We start from the raw sequence: 21438 nt of genomic DNA on the forward strand, positions 1-21438 counted from the left end.
AAGCGGTTTACAAAGTATGTTATTATTATTCCCACAACAATCAACCTGTGAGGTGAGTAGGACTGAGAGAATTCTGGAAGAGCTGTAACAGACCCCAGGTCACCCAGCTAGCTTCAAGTGGTGGAGTGGAGAATCAAACCCGGTTCTTCAGATTAGAGTCCTGCCACTCTTACACCAAACTGGCTCTCCTGACAGAATGCTTCAATGATGGAAAACAGCAACCTACTAAGGGTGTTCGTTTCTTAAAGCTACAGATGCTGCACCTATAATTTTGGTGCTGCATCATTTTTTTATATACATTTTTTTAGATTTCAGTTTTTTCTGCAAAATTAGGGTTTTTCAGGTTTGTCAAAAGAGCTGTCTTGTCTTGTAATGGTTCCAAATTCTGAATTTATATATCCACAGATTTAGCCATGTTAAGAATTAGATCTGTTGATGATGTCCATACTTTATAATTGGTGATGCCATAAAAACTAACCCTGAATTCTTCACACAACTTTTCATATATTTTTTAAAGTTTTAATGTTAAAAATAAAATTTATTTGAAAAGTAAGTTATATTTTAAAAACAGATAAGCTTTGACCATCACCTGTACTACAGTCTGCAATGAGTAAGTTCTTCCTTGAATTTTAATAGTTAATACAATGGATGCCACGCTTACTAAGTGCATAGTTACATGAGAGCACCAAATAATATCCAAAAGAGCTATTCTAGTGAATTGTGTAAATAATATGCTTTTTTAAAAGGCACACATATGAATACAGACTTATCAGCTATGGCACTGTTATATACCTGAGAGACCAGAATGCATTTTTTGAACTTGCCTAATCATGATTTTGCTGAATAGATAAAGAACAAATTAATATTTTCGTAAGTCTTGAAGAATATTCGGAGGAACAGATGTATGAAGATATATCAGAGATCATGGAAAACTTGCTTATCATAATAGATTTGAGTCTATTATTTATATAGTGACATCAGTGGAGCTTTAAATCAATTGGTTTAGTTTCATAAGCCAAAAAGGAGGAGGGTTGGGGGTTCCCATTCCCACCCAAGGAGCTTACAATCTAAATTTTGACTGCAGGATAATAAAGGGGGGGAGGAGATGTAAGGACAACAAAACAGAAATATGGGGTGGGACAGGCAAGAGAAACCATTAATCCTCCACAGCTGAAAGTTAACAGAGTATCCATGTTCAATATACTTTTCAGACAAGATTTCAACTTAATACAGATGAGATGGCAAATAGCTCGAGTTTGGTCATTTCCGCTAGAGGCTTTTTTGTCATGTACAACACCAACTTTAAAGTAGAAACCATGTATTTTCCTATTTAAAAATATGTTTGGAGATGCACCCCACCAATTTTCTTTCTGAATGCATTTTTAAGTACCCAACATTCTGTTTAGACAGGAGAACAGCTAAAAGCATACCAATATTCAATTCAGATCAGCGAGTGGTGACCTTGAGAATCTCTTTGCATTGCTTTCATTTCTTGCTTTTTATGTTGTCCTTAATTCTGCAAACTTGCAGCAGTTTTCTACCATTTATTTTATGCTAATTTCAATGCTCTAGGAAATGCACTGAATGGAATAATCTAATGAGTTACTGGTCAGCTTCCTCTCCTGCCACTATAATACTATACATATATTGTGACCAATGCTGTTAATTACCTAAATACTCAAGGAAGTCATGAGAGTCTATGAGAGCAAGGTACTTGGAAAGAACGAAATACTATTTATGGCCTATCCCATATATCCTTTAGCCCCCATTTACCTATGTTTTCTTTCATATGACATCATATGAATACTTATATCCCAATCTTTCTATATCGCACCCAAAGCCATCTAAAAAAAAATCAGAAAAATATAAAAAAGAACAATATTGCCACACTGACACAGCTAAAACTAGGAAATAGCAACTGTTTCAAAGAAAACTTTCTATGTTTCCATTTGCCTCCTCAACACTGAGAGACAAAACATTGGCAGGCCTCTCTGTGTAACACAAGACCAAACTTCACATAATTGTCCAAAGTCACATTCTATTACTCTGGCATTTTGTGAGCTCTGTGAAAAAAGGAAGGCAAAGGAGGAGCAGTAGACTATTGCCAGGAAGGCCTGCCTTGCAAGGACCTAGTTTTCAGTATACTGGTGAGTTTTTCTATATTCTAACTGACTCAGCTCAAATATACTCAAATATCCTCCCCTTGCTGACAATGAATTACTATTGCTTCAAATTCCACAACAAAACAGTAACAGGAGCAATGATAATGTGCCTTTTGTTACATATGAATATTGCAAGTAGGTATAAAGAAAGCATTTTACAACATAATACTTGTTTTAAAAGCTTTAGAGTTACTTTTGTTCCTTCCAGTAGCATGGTTTTCTACTCATAAATCTCCCAGACAAGCAGATCCAGCTAGTGGATCCAGCCAATTATTTTATTTTGTGTGTGGTGACTTCTAAGAGGCATAACTCCCTAAAATAAGAGATCAGAAAGTCATCCAGGGTATACAGCAGGATGCCACTCAACTTGGGAAGGGAAGAATACCCAATTTTTCATTTAGGGCAGTGATCCCCAGCATGGTGCCCATGGCCCATGATGCCTGTCAACAACTTTCCTGCTGCCCATTAAGTGTTTCTAGAAAGTGAGTAGAACTCCTGCCAAGCAGAGCTTCTGATTGCCTATCGGAGAACTGACTGACTTCGCAGATTTTAAAATATGTTGTTTCATTGGCAGTGGCCATCACAATGTTGGTTTTATTCCCTCTGTCACTTCTCTTTCCCAGAGTATTGTTAAAAATCCCTCCTCTTATTTCTTACATTTGGGCTTTCTCTGTGTGTTTGTGTGTGTGCAGCTCTGCCTCCCATAGTAGCCATTTTATGGTTGTACCTACCACCTTATGTTGGACTTCCCAAAGTGACCACAGGCTCAAAAAGATGTGGGTGGCAGGTTTAGACTGTCTGGCTATGTAACAAAGGAAATGGCACTTTAGGCAAATATTTCAGTTTTAAAGTTTATTGTCTATGGCTCAATTCAAGTATCACGGAAGCCATGGGTTACACTAACTTAAATCTAAGTATCCAAATGTGTAACATGAAACCCACAGTTTAAAGGCTGCTTGTTTGTTTTCACTTTCTATCCTCTCAGCACCGGGTTTATAAACTCATTCCCATCTCCATGGTGCAGCAACATTTGCAGATGGATCAATCATAGTTATCTACAGTCTGTCAATGTTATTATTTAGGATTTAAAAGGATGGTTTTATTTAGGATGGCATTTGTTTAGCCATTTTATAAATGTATTGGTAGTTTTAAATTATGGTTTTAAACTGTGTTTTTGATATATTTCTGTGTTTGTTTTGCTTATATTGTAAGCTGCCTTGAGTTCCATAAGGTGGAAAAGCAGCTAATAAATGTTTTAAATAAATAAAGAAAACGCAGATACCTTTATTTTATTTATTTACGTTATTTACAGTTTGTGATTCTCACAGAGACTCAAGGCGGAAATCACACCAAACTACACTGTTAAGCTGACATTCGGTGTGAGATTCAAACTGATACAATAACTTCACAAGTCAACACAAATAATCAGATATTTAAACAAGCCAAAAAAAAAAAATCAGAAATCTGTAGTACTACTTATTAAAAATTCTTAAGCAACACTTTGGAAACTGATGTTTAAAAAAATGACATCAGCATTTTGTGAATGGAACATTACTGGCTGGTAAGAAATATGATGCTTCCACTTGAAGAAAGAGGTTTAAAGCAAGGCCACACAAAAGAAGCACGGGTGCCTGCCTGTCTCGAAAGGGTGTCTTTTTAAAGCATGCGGGGTGTGTGTGTGTGTGTGTGTGTGTGTTAAGCTTTGTGGATTACTTGAAACCTTGTTACAGATACTAGCATGGCTTTCTAGGCCTCTAAAACACTTTTTCTTTTAGTCCGCAAACATTCTCTACTCTAGTATAGCAACACTGACTATAAAAAACAGCTTTTAAAGGGCAAAGGATATTAATGTGGGCAACACCCAACACATTCTGTTCAATCAATAACTTCTAGTTGTTAGGCAGCTGAAATTAGGCACATCTAGCCAGTTCTGTTTTTCAACAGAATTTACAGTTTCATTAATATTTATAGAATGGATTGAATCCAGTGATCTGTTAGGAGAAGGCACTGGTGGATACAAATTTTTGTTGAGTTCCTCTTCTTCTAGTAGTCCCTTTGTTCAGTATCTTTATCAATGGACGCATGGGCCAGTGAAAACTCAGACACTACGCATGATGACGATTGGACTCTCTAAAGTATTGCCTGCACAAGAATGTTTCCAGTTTCTGGCATGCACAAGGCAAGGAGGAGGCTGCTTTGACGTGTCCCACGGCCACTCCCTGAAATGCAATGAGACATATCCCCTTAGGCATGAAAAGGGGAATGTGGAACTACCTGCAGGCTGGTTCATGTTATGTGGGCCTTTCAATATCTTTGTGGGACCACACAGACAAACTAACATGTAGGTGGTGGAAGAGGCTGCAGTTAGGTAGGAAAAGTGAGTAAAATCACTCCTGTCCTTTACACAGAAGATGGATGGGAAGAGCAATTTTGCTCCCTTCTTCCCACTCACTGTAGTCCCCAACCCATATGATTATTTGTTCATGTGGGTCCCTGCAATAAACCTAGTTTTTCACTGGCTAAGAAGGAATTGCTAATTTTGTACTATAAGGTGAACCAAGCTTTGTTATCATATGCATGTTCCTAGAATTGTTCTAAGTTAAGTTTACTTCAGGACTGAAACTCCACCCAGAAGGTTTAAATTAAGTTGCATGTTTTATTGCCATTTAGAATTAAGCATTTTATGCGTTGATTACAGTACCACTACCCAGGGAGTTGCTGCCATAATAGCAACATACATATTTATCAGCTGCAAATCTATTGCATTAAAACAATCTTTAAGGTCCCACACTTAATGTTACAAGCAACCGTGATAATTTTAATCCTAAAACTCTGAATGTTCCCATTTTGATTCTGAAAATAACAAGAGGGCTAGAAACAGTTCCATCCTTTACTATACAGCAAATAGTTTCAGCTCAGACCTATTTATTTCAGATTGAATCGATACAAAAAATGTGTACATCCTAAGTAACTACCTGCCTAGAAAAATAATTCTTCAGTAAGTCTGCATTTAACACCTAATCAGGATACATGAGTCACTTTCCTCTGTTGTCCAAAAGTCAAGAGCATTATTTTTAATGGGAAAAGTAGAGGTGTACATAACTGAAAAAACGAGCAAAAAAACACAGAACTCCTTGGCTTAGCTCATTAAAGCTGCTTCCAGAACACTGAACCAAATCTAGGAAACTACACTGTAATGACTCCCTCCTGCCAAAAAGTTTGTGTGTTTCATTTCATACATTACAGCAGAGAGCAGACACTGGGCTTGCCTCACAGGGCAGCAGCTTGTTTTCCTGAACAGCCCCAATCAGATCCCAAGGGGAGAGACACCTTACATTATTAATTAACTATGCTGGAGAGAAGGGGGAATGAGACCAATGGGTGTGAGTGTATCTCCCCACCTCCTCCCCTTCACTACCTCGAAATGGCACTCTTTTCCTCCCTGCCAATCAGGTCCTTGCAAGGGGAGACCCCCTCCCCCTCCTATCAGCTTTGGAAATGTTTGGGAGACTTCAATTATTGGCTGCAATCTGAAAGACACTTCCCTGGAAGTAAGCACTACTGAACAACAGGACTTATATCTGCATAGGCCTGTTTAGGATTGCTTCCACAGTCTTTCAGAGCTCTCTCTTTCTCTGAGTCAAATGGAAAACATGTACCTACTCCCCCTTTCAAAAACAATCCAGCCTTCCCCTTCTGCAAAAGGAAAACTTATAGGAAAAACATAGGTTTTTCCCCATACACACCCAGTGACCCTTATGGCATGCCCAGAAGACGACAAATACCGTCAGGATCCCTAGCCAAACTGGCCTGGGGAAATCTGCTTCCTGACCCCAAATTGGCAATTGGCATTACCCTGGGCATGTAAAAAGGGGCCATGAGAACTAAACACTAATGTAACCCTTTCTGCCCTTCCACTCATGCTCTGCCTAAGGATAAGCATTGCTGTTAGATGGTCATCAAGCCTCTGCTTAAAAACCTCCAAAGAAGGAGAGCCCACCACCTCCCGAGGAAACCTGCTTCACTGACAGACCACTGTAACTGTCAGGAAGTTCTTCCTAATGTTTAGCCAAAAACTTTTTTGATTTAATTTCAACCTGTTAGTTCTAGTCTGACCTTCTGGGGCAGCAGAAAACAACTCCACACCATCCTCTATATGACAGCCCTTCAAGTACTTGAAGATGGTTATCATATCACCTCTCAGTTGTTTCCTCTCTAGGCTAAACATACTGAGCTTTCAACCTTTCCTGATAGGGCTTGGTCTCCAGACCCCTCACCATCTTTGTTGCCCTCCACTGGACATGTTCCAGCTTGTCTATATCCTTTTAAAATTGTCGTGCCCCAAACTGAACACAATACTCTAGGTGAGGTCTAACTGGAGCAGAGTAGAGTGATACCATCACTTTGCGTAATCCAGACACTATGCTTCTGTTGATACAGCCCAAAATCACATTTGCCTTTTTAGCTACCGCATCATACTGCTGACTCATATTCAGTATATGGACTACTAAGACCCCTAGATCCTTTTTGCACATACTACTGCCAAGACAAATCTCCCCCATCCTAGAACAGTGTGTGTCTACAACATGTGTGGCCAACACACATGCAACAGATTGAAATTAATGAAAATGAAAAAAAGAAACTGATACATTCCGAGCCAGCACAGGGGACCCAGAATAAACTAGTAATGGAATGGAATTATTCCAGAACTGAAACTAAAATGGAAACTTTTTCAGTGCAGACCAAAGTATTAACAAACATTTATTATCAAGGCATCTACAAGCCTCAACATGTTTGTATCCCACTTTTCAATTATTGATTCTAAAGGCAGATTACAAATCACTTAAAGTCACATAATAGGGAAACAAAAATATAATATAATATAATAAAACAATCACCAATACTTAAACAACAGCAATAGATTTTTTTTAAAAAATGACAGTAGAGGCCTTTAAAAGCACAGGATAACAGAACAGTTTTACTTGACATAAAAGCTAACATGTTTGGTACCAGGTGGTTGGATAGAGGAAGGAAATTCCACAAATGAGGTATGACAACTAAGATGGCCCTATCACTAGCACCTTATCCACTTCACCGGCAAAGATAAGAGGGCCAGAACAAGTCTTTAAACAACGACCTTAAGAGTGAGGCAGATTTGTATGGGAGCGCATTGTTCTTCAGATCCCCTGGTGTAAAATCATTTTTCTCTCTTTATTTCCTTATGTATAGTTTGCCTCTCTCTCAAGGCGGATTACCCAGAGTAAATCAATGCAATCAATAAGGTGAAATATCTAATAAGCAATGTGACAGAACAAGGATTACAACCATCTGAAACAAAGCACAAAGTATTAGACACAATATGTTGAATACTGCAGAAAGCGGTATTACACAAGTAAAAAACAAAGCAGTAAGAGTAGGATAATACACACAGCAAACAGATAATACAGACTGTACACAGTAGTATAGTTAACAGTTCCATTCCTTTTATAAAAGCACCTTCTTGAACCATTTTGTTATCATATAGCCATATTAGCTTTATAAAATACCCTCTAAAACTGTTGTTTTAAAAGTTTGTAGAATGTCAGATGTGTGTGAAACCCTCCTGAGCATGTCAAGCAGGCCATTCCATAAGGTAAGGACCACAACAGCGAATGCATGTGTACAGGAAGTTGTTGATCTTGCCCATTTGCAGGGTGGGAAAGCCCTGGTCAAATGAGCAAAGCTGTCATGGTGGAGCATAGCAGTAGAGACGGTCTTGTAGATATAAGGGTCCAAGGCCATGAAGAGCTTTGTATGTGATAACCAGTACCTTGAATTGAACTCACTAACTAATGGGCAGCCAGTGGAGTAATTGCAGAATGACTGTAATATGCATACTCTGGCAAGTTCTCAATAATAGCTGAGCTGTGGCAATCTTTACCAACAGGAGCCTCTGAGTTGGCTTTAAGGGCCAACTCATGTAGAATGAGTTAAAATAATCTAGTCTCAGTGTTAGTGTGGCATAGATCCAGGTGGCCAGATCTGCTAAGCCAAGATAAGGACCATCTTCTGGGCTAAATGAAGTTAGACTAAAGTGTTTTTTGCAGCTGCATTAACTTATTTCTCCAGCACAAATGCTAGTTCCTATATAACCTCCAGGCTCTTAACCAAATAAGCAAGACTCAGCTAAACTCCACTGAAAGTAAGAAGCACAATATCCTTCAAGACCTCAGCCTTCCCAAGCAGCATTGCTTTCATCTTGTTGTAGTTCAGTTTCAATTTATTTGCCATTTTAACCACAGCAGTCAGGCAGCGGCTCAAGACCTCTACTGCATCACTAGATTTGGAGGGATGTGGCACTAGGTGTTGTCAACATACTGATGACACCCAATTCCAAAACTACAAATGATTTTTTCCTAAGGGTTTTACGTGAGGATTGAACAGCATGGGACATAGGATTGTGCCATGAGTAACTCTACAGGACAAATCTCACACAGGCAACAACCGGTCCCCAATGAGAACACTTAGAGCCAAGATTGTAAGAAACTAATTATTCAAAGCCCATCCATGATACTTTGTCTTCTTAACATCTCAACAAGATGGCATAGTCCACTGTGTCAAAGGCTGCAGACAAATTCAGTAGGAACAAAAAGAGGCATGGCCTTCGTCTATATTCAGATGGAGATAATCGTTTAAGGCCATCAGTGCCATCTCCATCCCATATCAGAGCAGGGTCCAGGCAGATGAGTTATCCAAAAAGACTTGGAGTTGGTCCTCCTCCACTTTCTCAATCACCTTGCTCAGAAAGGACAGATAACTCGCCACATCATTTTTCTGTAAGGATGGTTTATTAAGTAGTGGACAGATAACCTCTTTGAGTTGCTGAGTCAGAGATTGATTTATGATTGACACCAAGGACTTGTTAATGTGGTCCTTGCATAATTTCAGCAATCAGGATGGATCCAGAACACAAGCAGTAACCTTCACAGATCCTAAGATCCTGTCAACATCCATTGCAGTCACTGAGTCAAAATGGTTCATAAATGGCCTAGATGACATGTTGTGCCCCAAACAAACTAAAAACTGGTGAAGCTCTTCAAGTACTGGTGAAATTTGTCCAATACTAAATGTTTCCATGTCCTGAACCAAGAGAAGTTTCTGAACTGTCTTCACCAGCTGTCCCACAAAGAGCATGTTTTATTGTAATCTAACATGAATATTACTAGAGCATGAATAAGTCATCAGGTCATATTTTTTCTAGGAAGACAGCAGCTGGTGTACCAATCAAGGATCATTCAAATATTTCATACAATAAATAATAGCTAAGTATCTACCTGCAAGACTGAATCTAATAGCAACCCTAAGCTGCAGATCCCATCCTATAGGGCAAGTGAAACCCTGCCTGGAACAGGCCCCAAATTCATTGCCTGTTCACCCATATCAGCAGCTAACACTGTTTCAAACTTGTCTAGACTAAGAATCGGTTTACTGGCCCCCATCCAGCCTCATTTTATCATCAAGAAAAATCTCCAAGGCATTATAAAGCTACAGAAACATAAAATACAATATAAATGAAGCAAATTAATTGAACCAAGATACTAAAAGACAATTCTAAACCACAGCAGCAGAACCATAAGCACCAATTAGTTTTGAAATACTTCTGAAATAGCTGTGTTTTTACTGCTCACCGAGTGATTATTCCATAGCTGCGGCACCACAACAAAAAAGGCCCTATCTTGCTTCCTAATCTGCTACATTCAAGCAGCAAGGGCAAAGGGATGCAGGGGCAGGAGGATACAGTAGACCCACTAAGCTACAAGAGATGAATTACATGAGGAGGAACGCATAAAGGGAGTCACAATGTTAGCTGGGAAGGCTTTAAAAGAGATGGGAAGGCTTTGTCAATTTCCCCTCTCTACAGAGCCAGGGAGATCCCTGCTGGGACAGTTTGTTTATTTCTTCTTTGCCTCTTAAAAGGGGAAGTAAAACTGAGAGCCTTCCAGAGGCAAAGAGGAAATTAACAAACTCTCTGAGCAGCAATCTTCCTGGCTTTGTAGAGAGAGGAAATTGACAAAGCCTTCTGATCTCTTTTAAAACTCAGCTTCCCAGCTAACATTGTGACTCCCTTCATGTGCTCCTCCTCCTCCTTGTGTAATTTGTCTCTTGTAGCTTGGCTCTTAGATGTTGATCTGAGAATCTAGTTTGTATATATGATTCCAGGTATCAGTTCCGAACATCCACAGCTTCATGTAAAGGGAAAAACATTTGAGTACCATATTTTTAATGGGGGCGGGGGGGCATGGAATCTAGGTTAAACTTTCTGGCAAGTAGCTGACATCCACCCTGGCAAAACTATTATATGCATGCATGGAACGGAACAGGGCATACCTTGCTAGAGAAGACAGTCAATCCAACCCATTCATGTCTATCACTGTTAACAGCTAGCACTTGTGTTTGGACAAGTACTGGTGGTAATTAAGTTAGTAAATGCAAAGGTACAGGTGATACGTTCATCAACATGAAAATGAATGGGCAAGCCAATGCATAGGTATGCTTATTTAACGAGGTACCAGAAAAAAGAGGGAGGTAAACAACTTACAATATAATCCGCCATGAGTCTCAGTGAGAAAGGTGACTACAAATAATGAAAATAAATAAATAAATAATCAGACTCTTAGCAGTTCTACTAGCCCAGTTTCTGGATGATAAAAAAAAAGCATTTGTCAATAAATGTGCTTTTTAATTCACTAAAAGTAGATTCTAAGACTCAGCTCTCACTGCAACAACCTTATTTCCATTATTAGGTTAGAGATAGTACTGTGGACATCAGGTAAGAGATAACAGCGTAAGAATTTGAAGGGTGATTCCTTACAGAAAGCTTGCTTTCCTTTGACTGATACATGCATAACAATTCAGTACATTTTCTAAACACCATATAAAACCCAGCGCTGCTTTGGCTGTTTCATTGCTTGCAGAGCTGGGCACATACATTACTCAGCTAGTCAGAAAAGGCTTGAGAGACCCTAGGACCATCCATTCGCCCAATTAAAATGATGAAATTTAAGTTTATTTTTCCTTCCTACTCACTCAGTCCATGAGTTCTTTGTCCATTATTCCATTAGTTTCAGAGTACCAGTGAAACTTACTTCCCTGCATTGCCTTCGTTTTTGAACACAATGATACAATCAATCCCAGGTCTAACAATTCAGTAATTTTCCATTTCCTTTTCAAGGATGCTCCATTCTCCCACAACGATACACATGTGTCATGAACGTGCATGTGTCTTACATGCAAAGTTTAAAACAAGATTCTTTGGGGAGAATTGTTATACTAGATCTGAGATGCTGACAGCAATTGCTGCAGCCTAGCTGCCGAAACATCTAAAACTTGGCCTTTAATAATCACCAAAGTAATATAGCACCAGACCACGTCTGAGCAGGGACTCCCAACAGTGTCAGATTGTGTCAAACTGCAGGATTGTTATGGGATACCAGCAAATGTCCACACTTGTTTTACCCAATCAAATGTGAATTAGGCTCTAGATGCGAGCCTCCTGTGTATTAACCCACTGGCCTCCCCGTTATTACCACTACCACAGACCTTCACATTTGAAGGCTAATTTTAATTCAGCAATTTAAGCTGCTGCTGCAGATCTTTCTATACATTGTTCTATTCTCCCTTCTGATGATCCTTGTTTGAACTTTTACTCATGAGAAGTGCAACTACACAAGGGTCATGAGGAAAAAAAGATGCACACAACATGCAGACAGAAAATACACATATATGGATGTTGTAGATACTAAGTTACACAGTACCATGAGGTGTCAAATCTTTATGCATACTTTACTAATGAAACACACACAAGTTTTGGGTGCAATTCTGCACAACAGATGAGAAATGGTAATACAATCCAACCTGCTTTAGCCATGCTTGGTATCCAGAAGATGTAAGCTGGAATCCATCTTTAGGCATGTGTATTCTGGGCTAGGAGAAAATAGACATAAGAGACCTACTTTTATATTGAGACCTGGCTAACCTATCTTCTAGTACCAAACATATACTTAAATGTAATGATTAATTCTCCAGGAAAACTCCAGGTAAAAACTACACAGAAGAATTATGAAGATGACCTTGTCCAACACACATTGAATTCTTCTTAACAGCTTTAACCTTAAACAGAATTGTAGTTCCAACAGATATAGATGAATGTAAAGGGAAACATGAGCACTTCTTGACTGACTCTGTGTTTGATCTTGTTTAGGACCAGAATTCTGATCCAGGCCCTCACAATTAAGGTAAACCAACCAGCTACATACTCTTCCACTGATATCATCGAGCTGAGAACAGACTAAGACATCCTGAGAACCTTTAAGTGATCAGGAGACTCCAACAGGCAGCTTGTGAGCTAACAGTACCTTTTCTGCTGCTCATGCACCCCATAAAAGACCCAGGAATTCTGGAAAGATGTGTTCTAGGCATTTTTTTAAAAGGCATTTATTTCATAGGATTTTCTCTGTTCTGCTTAGCTGATACTTTTATTTTTTGGTGCTCTTTCTATTTCATGTCCCATTTGTAGGACAGAACAAAGTTGGTAACATGCTGGGGGGGGGGCAGGTGGGAATAGGCAAGGTATTTTTCATTACTCAGAAAAAGCTTTCATTAAAGAAAATGTTGGTGACTATTGAAAAACTCAGTACCAGGTTGCCCAGAGTCCCTAAAATTTAATAAGAGTACACAGGACCGTGGAACACTGTGTGATCTAGCACTAGTATGTAGCAGTCAGGCATATTTTCTGGGGCTGGTAATAAAAGAATGCAATCTGTGATTATTCATTTTATGGTACACCACAAGCAAAAAAGAGTGAAGGTAACCTGTTAGCTAAGTCAAGTTCAGTAAAATAAAAAGATATGACAAAAACCTGTATGCTCACTAAATATACCAGGAATAGCAAGTGCCAATTTAGAATGTTTAAACTGCCTTTATGCATTCCACGAATGAAAAGATGCGTATTTTTTTTCTGATTCATCCTGTAGTATTTGCATGACACCCTTCCTCCAAAGAACATAAAGAGGTATGTGTGGAGTTTCTAGGCAATCTCCAGTCCAGGAATCTGACAACCTCTGTCTACAATCTGGACCGAACGCCATTAGTTTACCTATATCAAGCATCCTGTCTATCTACTTTTTCAGTCTTCTACTACCATGGCGCTAAGAGCAGAGTGTTGCCTGAGCCTGACCACTTACAGCTGATTATTTACAGCTTCTTACCTTTGATCCTAACAAAATAAAATACCAAATTGGCAAAAAATAAGGGGGTTCCAGTACCGTAACTGTAATGGTATAACCCAACTGGTGTCAAAAGAATTTATTTAAAAAGTCAAGTAAAATAGAAGAAAAGTTCCAAATGTTATGCCGATTTGGCAATGCTAAATAAGTTAAATGCTTTAGTGGGTGCAGATCCAGAGGACTTAGCCATGTCAGTCTGCAGTAGCAAAACTGTAAAGAGTCCAGTAGCACCTTTAAGACTAACCAACTTTATTGTAGAATAAGCTTTTGAGAGCCACAGCTCCCTTTGTCATGCATCTGACGAAGGGAGCTGTGGCTCTCGAAAGCTTATGCTACAATAAAGTTGGTTAGTCTTAAAAGTGCTACTGGACTTTTTAGTGGATGCTGAGTTCCAGTTCTCGTTACATTTTATGTTTTTTTATTCTTTTATGTTCTTTAGAAACAAGCACGTCAGCATTTTAAAAGAAATCCGCTCATATTATGAATAAGTCTCTGTAATCCACTTTGTCTACATGGACCTTTATGTACCAAGTTTATTGTGACAGTCTGCCCCTATCAATAGCTGGAGGTGGGTTGGGGGACACTGCTTAGGAACAAGATTACAGCTTCTCTGTGAAGAATCTCACAAAATTCCGAAAGCTCTGCATGAACTAGAGCACCAGTATAAGCTCCATCATGTGGGAATTATACTTCAGAAGGGTTCCGATAACTTGCCTTAGAGTGGTGATTAATGCCTTAAAGTGGTGATTTTTTAAACTGTATCAGAGAGCATGCTGCATGAGAAATCAGGTAACAGTGGGTACTTCTCTGTAAGAGAATGTGCTCACTGCTAATGAGCATTCCATAGAACGCACAGCCATAATAGCATTAGATGAGTCCCAAGATTCACTCTATTCACACAAAGCAACACTAAGACCCAACAGGCTTGGTGAAAGCTGTGCATAAACCAACTGTTGTTCTTTGTAGACTACATCATTGCTACTCAAAGTGGTGGTCTGTGGATCAGTGCCAGTCTGTAATGTGTCAGCTGCCAGTCTGCAGTGAGTTCAGGAAAGTATCATTTTAAAAGTGCATCAGAATTCCACCAAGAATGGTTATCTGTCAATAAAGCTGACAATATTAAGTACGTCTTCAGCCACACATAACATAATACTGATAATTATACCATAGAGCTATAGTACATACATGCGTATTGCATTTAAAAAAACAAAACAGAAAGCCCAGACTAAAGCATTTTCTGCACATGCCCAGACAACGCACCTTTTTCTTCCCACCCAGTGCTGTGGTACAGTCACTAAGGCCAGGCCAGGGAGTGGAAAGGTGGTCTGCCCTGGGGCTGCCCAGTGCCACAACTCAGCGAGCTGAGTCACCCCAGACCCAAAGCTGCCACTGGGCTCACCCGATGCCTCAGCAAGGCAAGCTACCCCAGGGCTATACAGCACCACAGTGAGGCCCGGGCAGCACAAGCCACAACAGGGCTACTCCTGGAAAAGGCAAGGAACAGGGGTTAGGAAAGGGCAGTATTCTTTGACAGGCAAGAAGGTAAAGGGACTCTGGGAAGTAACAACAGTAACAGCAAAGGGTGTCTGGGAGGGTGGGCCAAGAAACAGAGAAGGGTGGCTGGGACAACTGTGGAATTCCGCTTGTATGAATCTGCCATTTCATACTATCCATCTTTCAATCAACCTTCTATGTGTTTAAACAGGAACATCTCCATGAGTACACTACATGTTTGTTTTTCTGATCTGATGTACCATATCATTATTGTATTTGCATAAGCACATAGCTCAAATAAGGTACCGGTTCCTGGCACATTGGAAAAAAATTGCCAATCCACCACATCAGATAAGTTTGAGAAGCACTGCACTATACCCTATAATCTTCTACAATGCACTGGCCAGTCTGGAAAGGATTTGTGTAAACGTAGACTTTTCAAAGCCACTGAGACCCCTTCTCTTCAGCCATGAATTTACTTGGTAGAAATGCAGGCTAGACTTTTACTTCAGCCCTATATTATAATAGAGATAATTAGACATATTTATAAAATAACATATCATATCATTTACATGCCTAGGAAAGCCACTATGTAAGAACTTTATCATAATTTTTTTTGTTACACAGAACTGCTGGAAACGTCTACATTAAAGGCTTTGCCTAGGTTCCCAGAGCATCACAGCTCCCCAGAACATGGTAGTCATCAATTATGGAAGAACCACAGACAAGAAAAGTTCAGCATGACAGCATCTCTTATCTTAGAAATATTCATTGCACTACCTTCTGACAGACTAAAGTAGTACCTACTAACTGATATATATTCTGAAACTAATTTCTGAAGAAAGCAACATTTCTGCTTTTAGAATACCAATCTGAAAAATGTTGCACTTGAAACATTTTTAAATTACACCTAAAAAGAGCTTTCATTGTTTAAAAATGAAATCATTTTATAAATAAGGCAACAAAAGCAACAGAAAAGGAAGTTATAGTAGAATATAAATATTTTTACAAAGCAGAAATCCCATTACTTAGAACTCATCCCAAGTAACCACAAGTAACTACTCATCCCAAGTAGATATGGGCACAAATCGAAATACAAATCAAATTTTGTGACGAATCGGGCCAATTCGTGTTTTGCGAAATGCATTTTGTGGGGTCACGGTTTTCATGAAATCGATGACTTGTGGGGCCGATTCGTTCAATTTGTGAATGGTGATGCTAGACCGGCTGGCGCCGATCCATTGATTCCCTAGGCAACATAGGCCCGGAATGTCTGCAGTCCTTTCATTGCCATTGGAAACCCGAGTCTTAGCCCACATAACCTTGATAGGCAGCTCTCCCTGCCAACTGGAGAGCTTCCATTCTGTCTTATACAGCAAGGAGCAGGGGGGTTAATCCCCTAGGCAACTGAGGAGATGGGCCTTCTGTAGCCATGGGAACACCAATCTCATCCCTCCAAACCCTGTTAGGCAGGTCTGTCTGCCAACCAGAGACCTCCTATTCTGCTCTATGTGAGCATTTCTTATATAAGGCACAGTTCTCTGCCTTGTGCTTTTCAGTTTCAGCAGGCAGAGGGAGAGGGAGAACCTGTTGCTGGGAACCTGTTGCTGGAATTGGGAGCTTTTGGCTGGATTTGCTGCTGCTTTAAAAGAGACCGAAAAGCCTTTTTCTTATTTTCAGCTCTTGGCCTTGCTGGGAAGGTCTTTGGGTGAGGGTGCCTTCTTTCCTCCACCCCTCCCAACCCCAGTCTCAGGGCATTGCCTGGCTCTGGGGCCTAGCTTGACTGAGGCCTACCTTTTTTTCTTTAATTTTCTTTGCTTAAATTCTTATTTACAGCATTTGTTCTTGATGGCTTATTGAGTGAGGGTGGGTGGAGGAGAGCCTGCTGAAGTCTCCCTGCGAGTTTGGCATCTCTGGGTATGAAGGGGGCCATTGAAGTGCCCTGGGTTCTGATGAATCATGAAACTAATGAATCGTTTTGCAAAACCGGACAATTTCATGAAAGTTTGTGATTCGTGGAATGTGACGAAACATGAAACGCTCGTTTCGGGTTTTTCCCATTTCGTGTCCATCTCTACTTCTAAGGAGATGTGAGGCACTCCTGCAGTCTAAAATCCCAAGGCTCCTTTTAAATACAGAAGATAACCGAACTCTGGTGTGCTATCCAACAACATTAAAGTCTATGTCATGTATAAGCTTTAATAACCCAGACTGTGCTTGTGAACTTTGCTGTAAACATGTGGCTGTCATGTTACAAGGAACTTGCAGTAGTAAGAGTCAACATTATGCTTCAATGGTATACAAGAATAAGGTACAAACGTACCATCTAAGTTTACAACCATGGGGCTGCTTGCCACATCACCCAGTGTATTTTATGCCCCTTAAAACTGGCCAAATTCCAATTCTGTAATGCACTGCAACCTAAACATTCATTTAACATGTAACCCACTGCTAGCGCTGCATTCTGTAGTCTCCCTCCCACAACGACCAAGTCATTAGCTCATTCCAATTTTATACTGGCCATCTTTCCCCTGCAACCTTTAACTGACTTTTTGCTTTATTACCTTCCTTTATCCCTTCTTCCATTTTTAACTTAATGGATTGGAGTACTCTCTAGTGAGGTCTGAAAAGGCTGTTCTCTCTGAATGAGTCAATATTTTAAATTCTATGGAATGCATTTGTTTTCTCCCTAAAAAAATGCAGTCTTTAAAAGACAGACATTAAATTACAGGCCTCAGTTCCTATTTTCTAAGCCTAACACAACCCCTGAAGGCTTACAATATTTGAATCACAGCTGGAGCCGTGGTTACCATACAGTTTAAATATCAGCTTCTTTACTGTGCAATTTGTTTTAAAAATCAAATCAGAGCCTATGTCATAAACAAGTGCTAATTAAGTAGCAAGCAAGGATAGGGCTTTCTGTGCAAGAAAGGTTCTTAAATATCTGCCTCACCACTCTCAGAAGAAAGAATATATAAAGCAAGCTGGGGAAATTATGGGCCAAAACTGGCAATGAGGGACAGAGGAAAAACCATGGCGAATGTTAACCCTACGAGTAGAATTCCTAAAACATGAGTCAGGAGGTCTACAGGTTATGAAAAACATCCTCTAGGTGAACAATGCCACATGTGGGGGAGCAATGCAAGCAGGATCATATACTACTTTATGAGTACAAGCCCTATTTTCACCTAGCATCTCTATTTTAAACCAGTCAGTTCTGAAATGACAGAAATGCAGCTCTTTTTGGTACTATTGAACAACTGCTGAGAATATTTATTATTTTTATGTTGTCCTTTGGACAGATGTATTTCTTAACAACAAGAACATGGTAATTTATTATAATCTCCTATTTGGTAAATTCATTTATTCTTAGCTAAATGCTTAGCTAAGAATAAATGAATTTTTAATACAGTTTTTAGAAACACTTGTCACTGCTTCAGCATTTCCATTTAGTGAATAGGACTGATGTTTCTCTCAGCAGGGGGTGATATTTTAATGATGCAATGCTGCACTTCCTAGAAGACAGACAAGCCTCATGAGGCAGATTATAGGACTAAAGAAACTCAGATCCCATTAAAAGCAGACAGTTCCAGACCATTTTTAAAATTAATTTTGTTTAATGATAAAATGTGTTATAACAGGTGGGTAGCCAATTGTAAAATTAACCAAAACATAGTTAAAGGAACAGAAAAATGCTAGAAAAGCAAATAGAATAGTGTTCCAGCTATCAATTTGCTGCATGGCTCTAGGGAAATATTGGGCACCTTTCTATACCTCATTTTCCCTTGCTACAAATGAGATGCAACATCCTCATTCCTTTAAACTGTCATGGCATCTAACTGGCATTTCACAACATCCTGAAATAAATACATCAAGTTTTATCTTAGAGGTCATTTCTCACAGGGGTTGGTAAAATCATGGATTTATGCCTGTAAAATGTCAAAATCTATCTAAGCGAAAGGAAATAACTACAGTTATTACTAGTCCAAGCACAGTCAATTAGCTAGTTTTATGTGGCAAGTAAGAATCACCTGCAGGTTTATAAACTGGAAAGGAGTGTGATTCCACTTCCCTGATTTTTGGGTCATGACTAAAAATGACCAACAGATACATGAGCAGATGGGCTAGTAATATCTGTGGACTTTTTGGCAAGGCTGAAATATAAATATTGCCTATACTGCATTTGCGCGTATGGGGTGTATGTGTGTGTGTGTGTGTGCACCAATGTCCTTAAAAAGATGAGAAATAGCCCTCATGTCTCACATAATGTAGTTACCTAAAATCATTCCTGATTTAGAAGTCACATCCATCTTCATAACTAAAGCCTGTAGAAAATGGGGCATCTTGACCACACTAAAGGGTCAGAAGCCATTTAGGACCCAGCAACTTATAGACAAGTCACTGAGACAACCTGGATCTGCCAGTTATGCACAGAACAAACTACCTATTAGAATCTGTAGTGATCTTAAGCATTCATAAGAAAATCTTTGAATAGAATGCAGTTAATGAATGCTTCAACCAATGGTTACAAGTAGGGGTGTGCAACCTGAAAAGATCCAGAAATCCCCGAAATCCGAAGCAGCAAGCCATTTCCAGGTCGCTTCGGTATGTTCCATAAAGATTCGGAGCATACTGAAGTGATGGGGGAGGAGGGAGGGCGGAGGCTGCCCCCACCCTTGAACACCCGCCCCCACCCTTTAACCCCATCTCCCCACCCCACCCCCACCCTACTTACTTTGTGCAGCCAGGGCCTTCCCTGCTGCTGCCGCTGGCACAGCTGGCTGGCAGAAAGAGCCTTCCCTCCTGCTGCCGCCACAGCCAGTGCGGCTGGCTGGCAGAGAGGGCCCTCCCTCCTGCCAGAGCTGCACCGGCACGGCTGGCCGGCAGAGAGGACCTTCCCTCCTGCCACCGCTGCGGCTGCCGTGGCTGGCCGGCAGAGAGGGACAGCCTTCCCTTATGCCAGTGCCAGGTAAGTGGGAGGGGTGGGAAGGGTGGGAGGGAATGGTTAGGTTTAAAGGGCCCTGCCACTTGCAAAAGGGCCCTTTAAACCTAACCCCCTGGGTCCCCCGAAGCATTCCAAATGCTTCAGAAAGCTTTGCTTTGGGATTTCTGAATTAGGGCCAGATTCGGAAATCCTGAAGCTTTCTGGATTGGGTTCGATTCGGGTATTTTACCCGTAGCGGATTCCCAAAGCGCACACTCCTATTACAAAGTGGGCTCTACCTTCCAGGGTATGTATCTATTGTTCATGAGGATATGCAGAGCGCATGGAACATCATCTTCAAAACGATATAAAAATTACATCCTACAAAGGCTTCATTCTTAAAAAAAAAATAGCTTGCAATAAGATAAGAGTTTGAACAAAACTAAGGAAATACTGCCAGACAGAAAACACTAGAGAGTACTTGTAAATGAGGACAGAAAACCAACTGTGTTGACAGTGCAACATCACCATGTTTAAAATTCTAATATCTGCAAATTAACTCCCCAGTAATCTATAAGGATCCTCTCCTACCTCCCACTCTTGACATATTCACACATCACCATTTAGTTACGTAATTATGTTTATAAAGTGCCAAGATAGGGACACCTAGGAACTAAAGGGTTAGAAGAAGCATTCCCCTACAGACTTTTAATTCTTCTGTTACTTAGCTCAGAATGCAACATAAAAAATGGCTCAGATATTGCTTGCCTCTTTCTCACTTGCACATACACACACCCCCTGCCAAAAACAAACACACACACACACACACACACCTATTTTATAGTGGTTTGAGGAAGGATGCAGAGTGTATAAGCAGTTCCCATGTCTCAGTATTTTTCTCCAACATTTCTACACATCCAGATGTTTACATCACCTCAGTCTGATCTTGTGCTTGTGTTTCTCTCACCTCTATCTTTCCTATAACTCCACCCTAGTCAAAAGGTTAGCAGCTAGTATTGTTCTGATTTACTTCACTAAGAAGAACTATAACTTAGTACTAACTAACTACTCATGAGAAATTATAGTGCTTCTGGCTGGTATGAAATTTGCCAAGGAAGACCAGTTTAGCTATATAAAACAAATATCCACCTGCATATACTAGCACTAATCAGGGCGTGAAATTAAACTTTTTGCTCAGTAGAAAATAACTGCTGAAAGGTGGCGATTTAATTTGGAAAGCAAATATTAAGGTCGGCCAATTCGTCTCAATGCCTTTAATATATATGCTAAGAGAGAGGGCACAGAGCACCAAATTCCACTTTCTGAGTCCATGAAGCTAAATACTCCAATGATGTGTTAGCAAATTTACTATTTGTTTTTACTAATTGCATATATTTAATGAAGCAAACAAAAGTAAAAGCTAACACAAAATGTTGTTAACTTGAACCCCTCACTTCCCTTGCACTGCACCTACAGCAACTGAAGAACAGGATCAAACACCAGGAATAAAGGGAGGGAAATCAAGAAAGGGTCTTGCACGTAAATCTTAATCCAAGGGTTAAAAGCAATCATTGTTTAATCGGCGCACATTTCA

General features: G+C 39.9%; 1 protein-coding gene across 5 annotated transcripts in view; it reads right to left on the reverse strand.

The window, feature by feature from the left end:
- Positions 1–21438, reverse strand: part of BTRC (beta-transducin repeat containing E3 ubiquitin protein ligase) — a 198308-nt gene that overhangs the window by 157204 nt on the left and 19666 nt on the right. For 3 of the 5 annotated variants that reach the window (XM_054982811.1, XM_054982809.1, XM_054982807.1), the window contains exon 2: positions 12057–12125. The exons of the other annotated variants lie outside the window; for them this stretch is intronic. In XM_054982811.1, coding sequence (XP_054838786.1) covers positions 12057–12125 — 69 coding nt within the window. The remainder of the gene's footprint in view (positions 1–12056; positions 12126–21438) is intronic. 5 annotated transcript variants of the gene reach the window in all.

This window comes from Eublepharis macularius, chromosome 6, assembly GCF_028583425.1.
Source record: "Eublepharis macularius isolate TG4126 chromosome 6, MPM_Emac_v1.0, whole genome shotgun sequence".
Taxonomy (NCBI): Eukaryota; Metazoa; Chordata; class Lepidosauria; order Squamata; family Eublepharidae; genus Eublepharis; species Eublepharis macularius.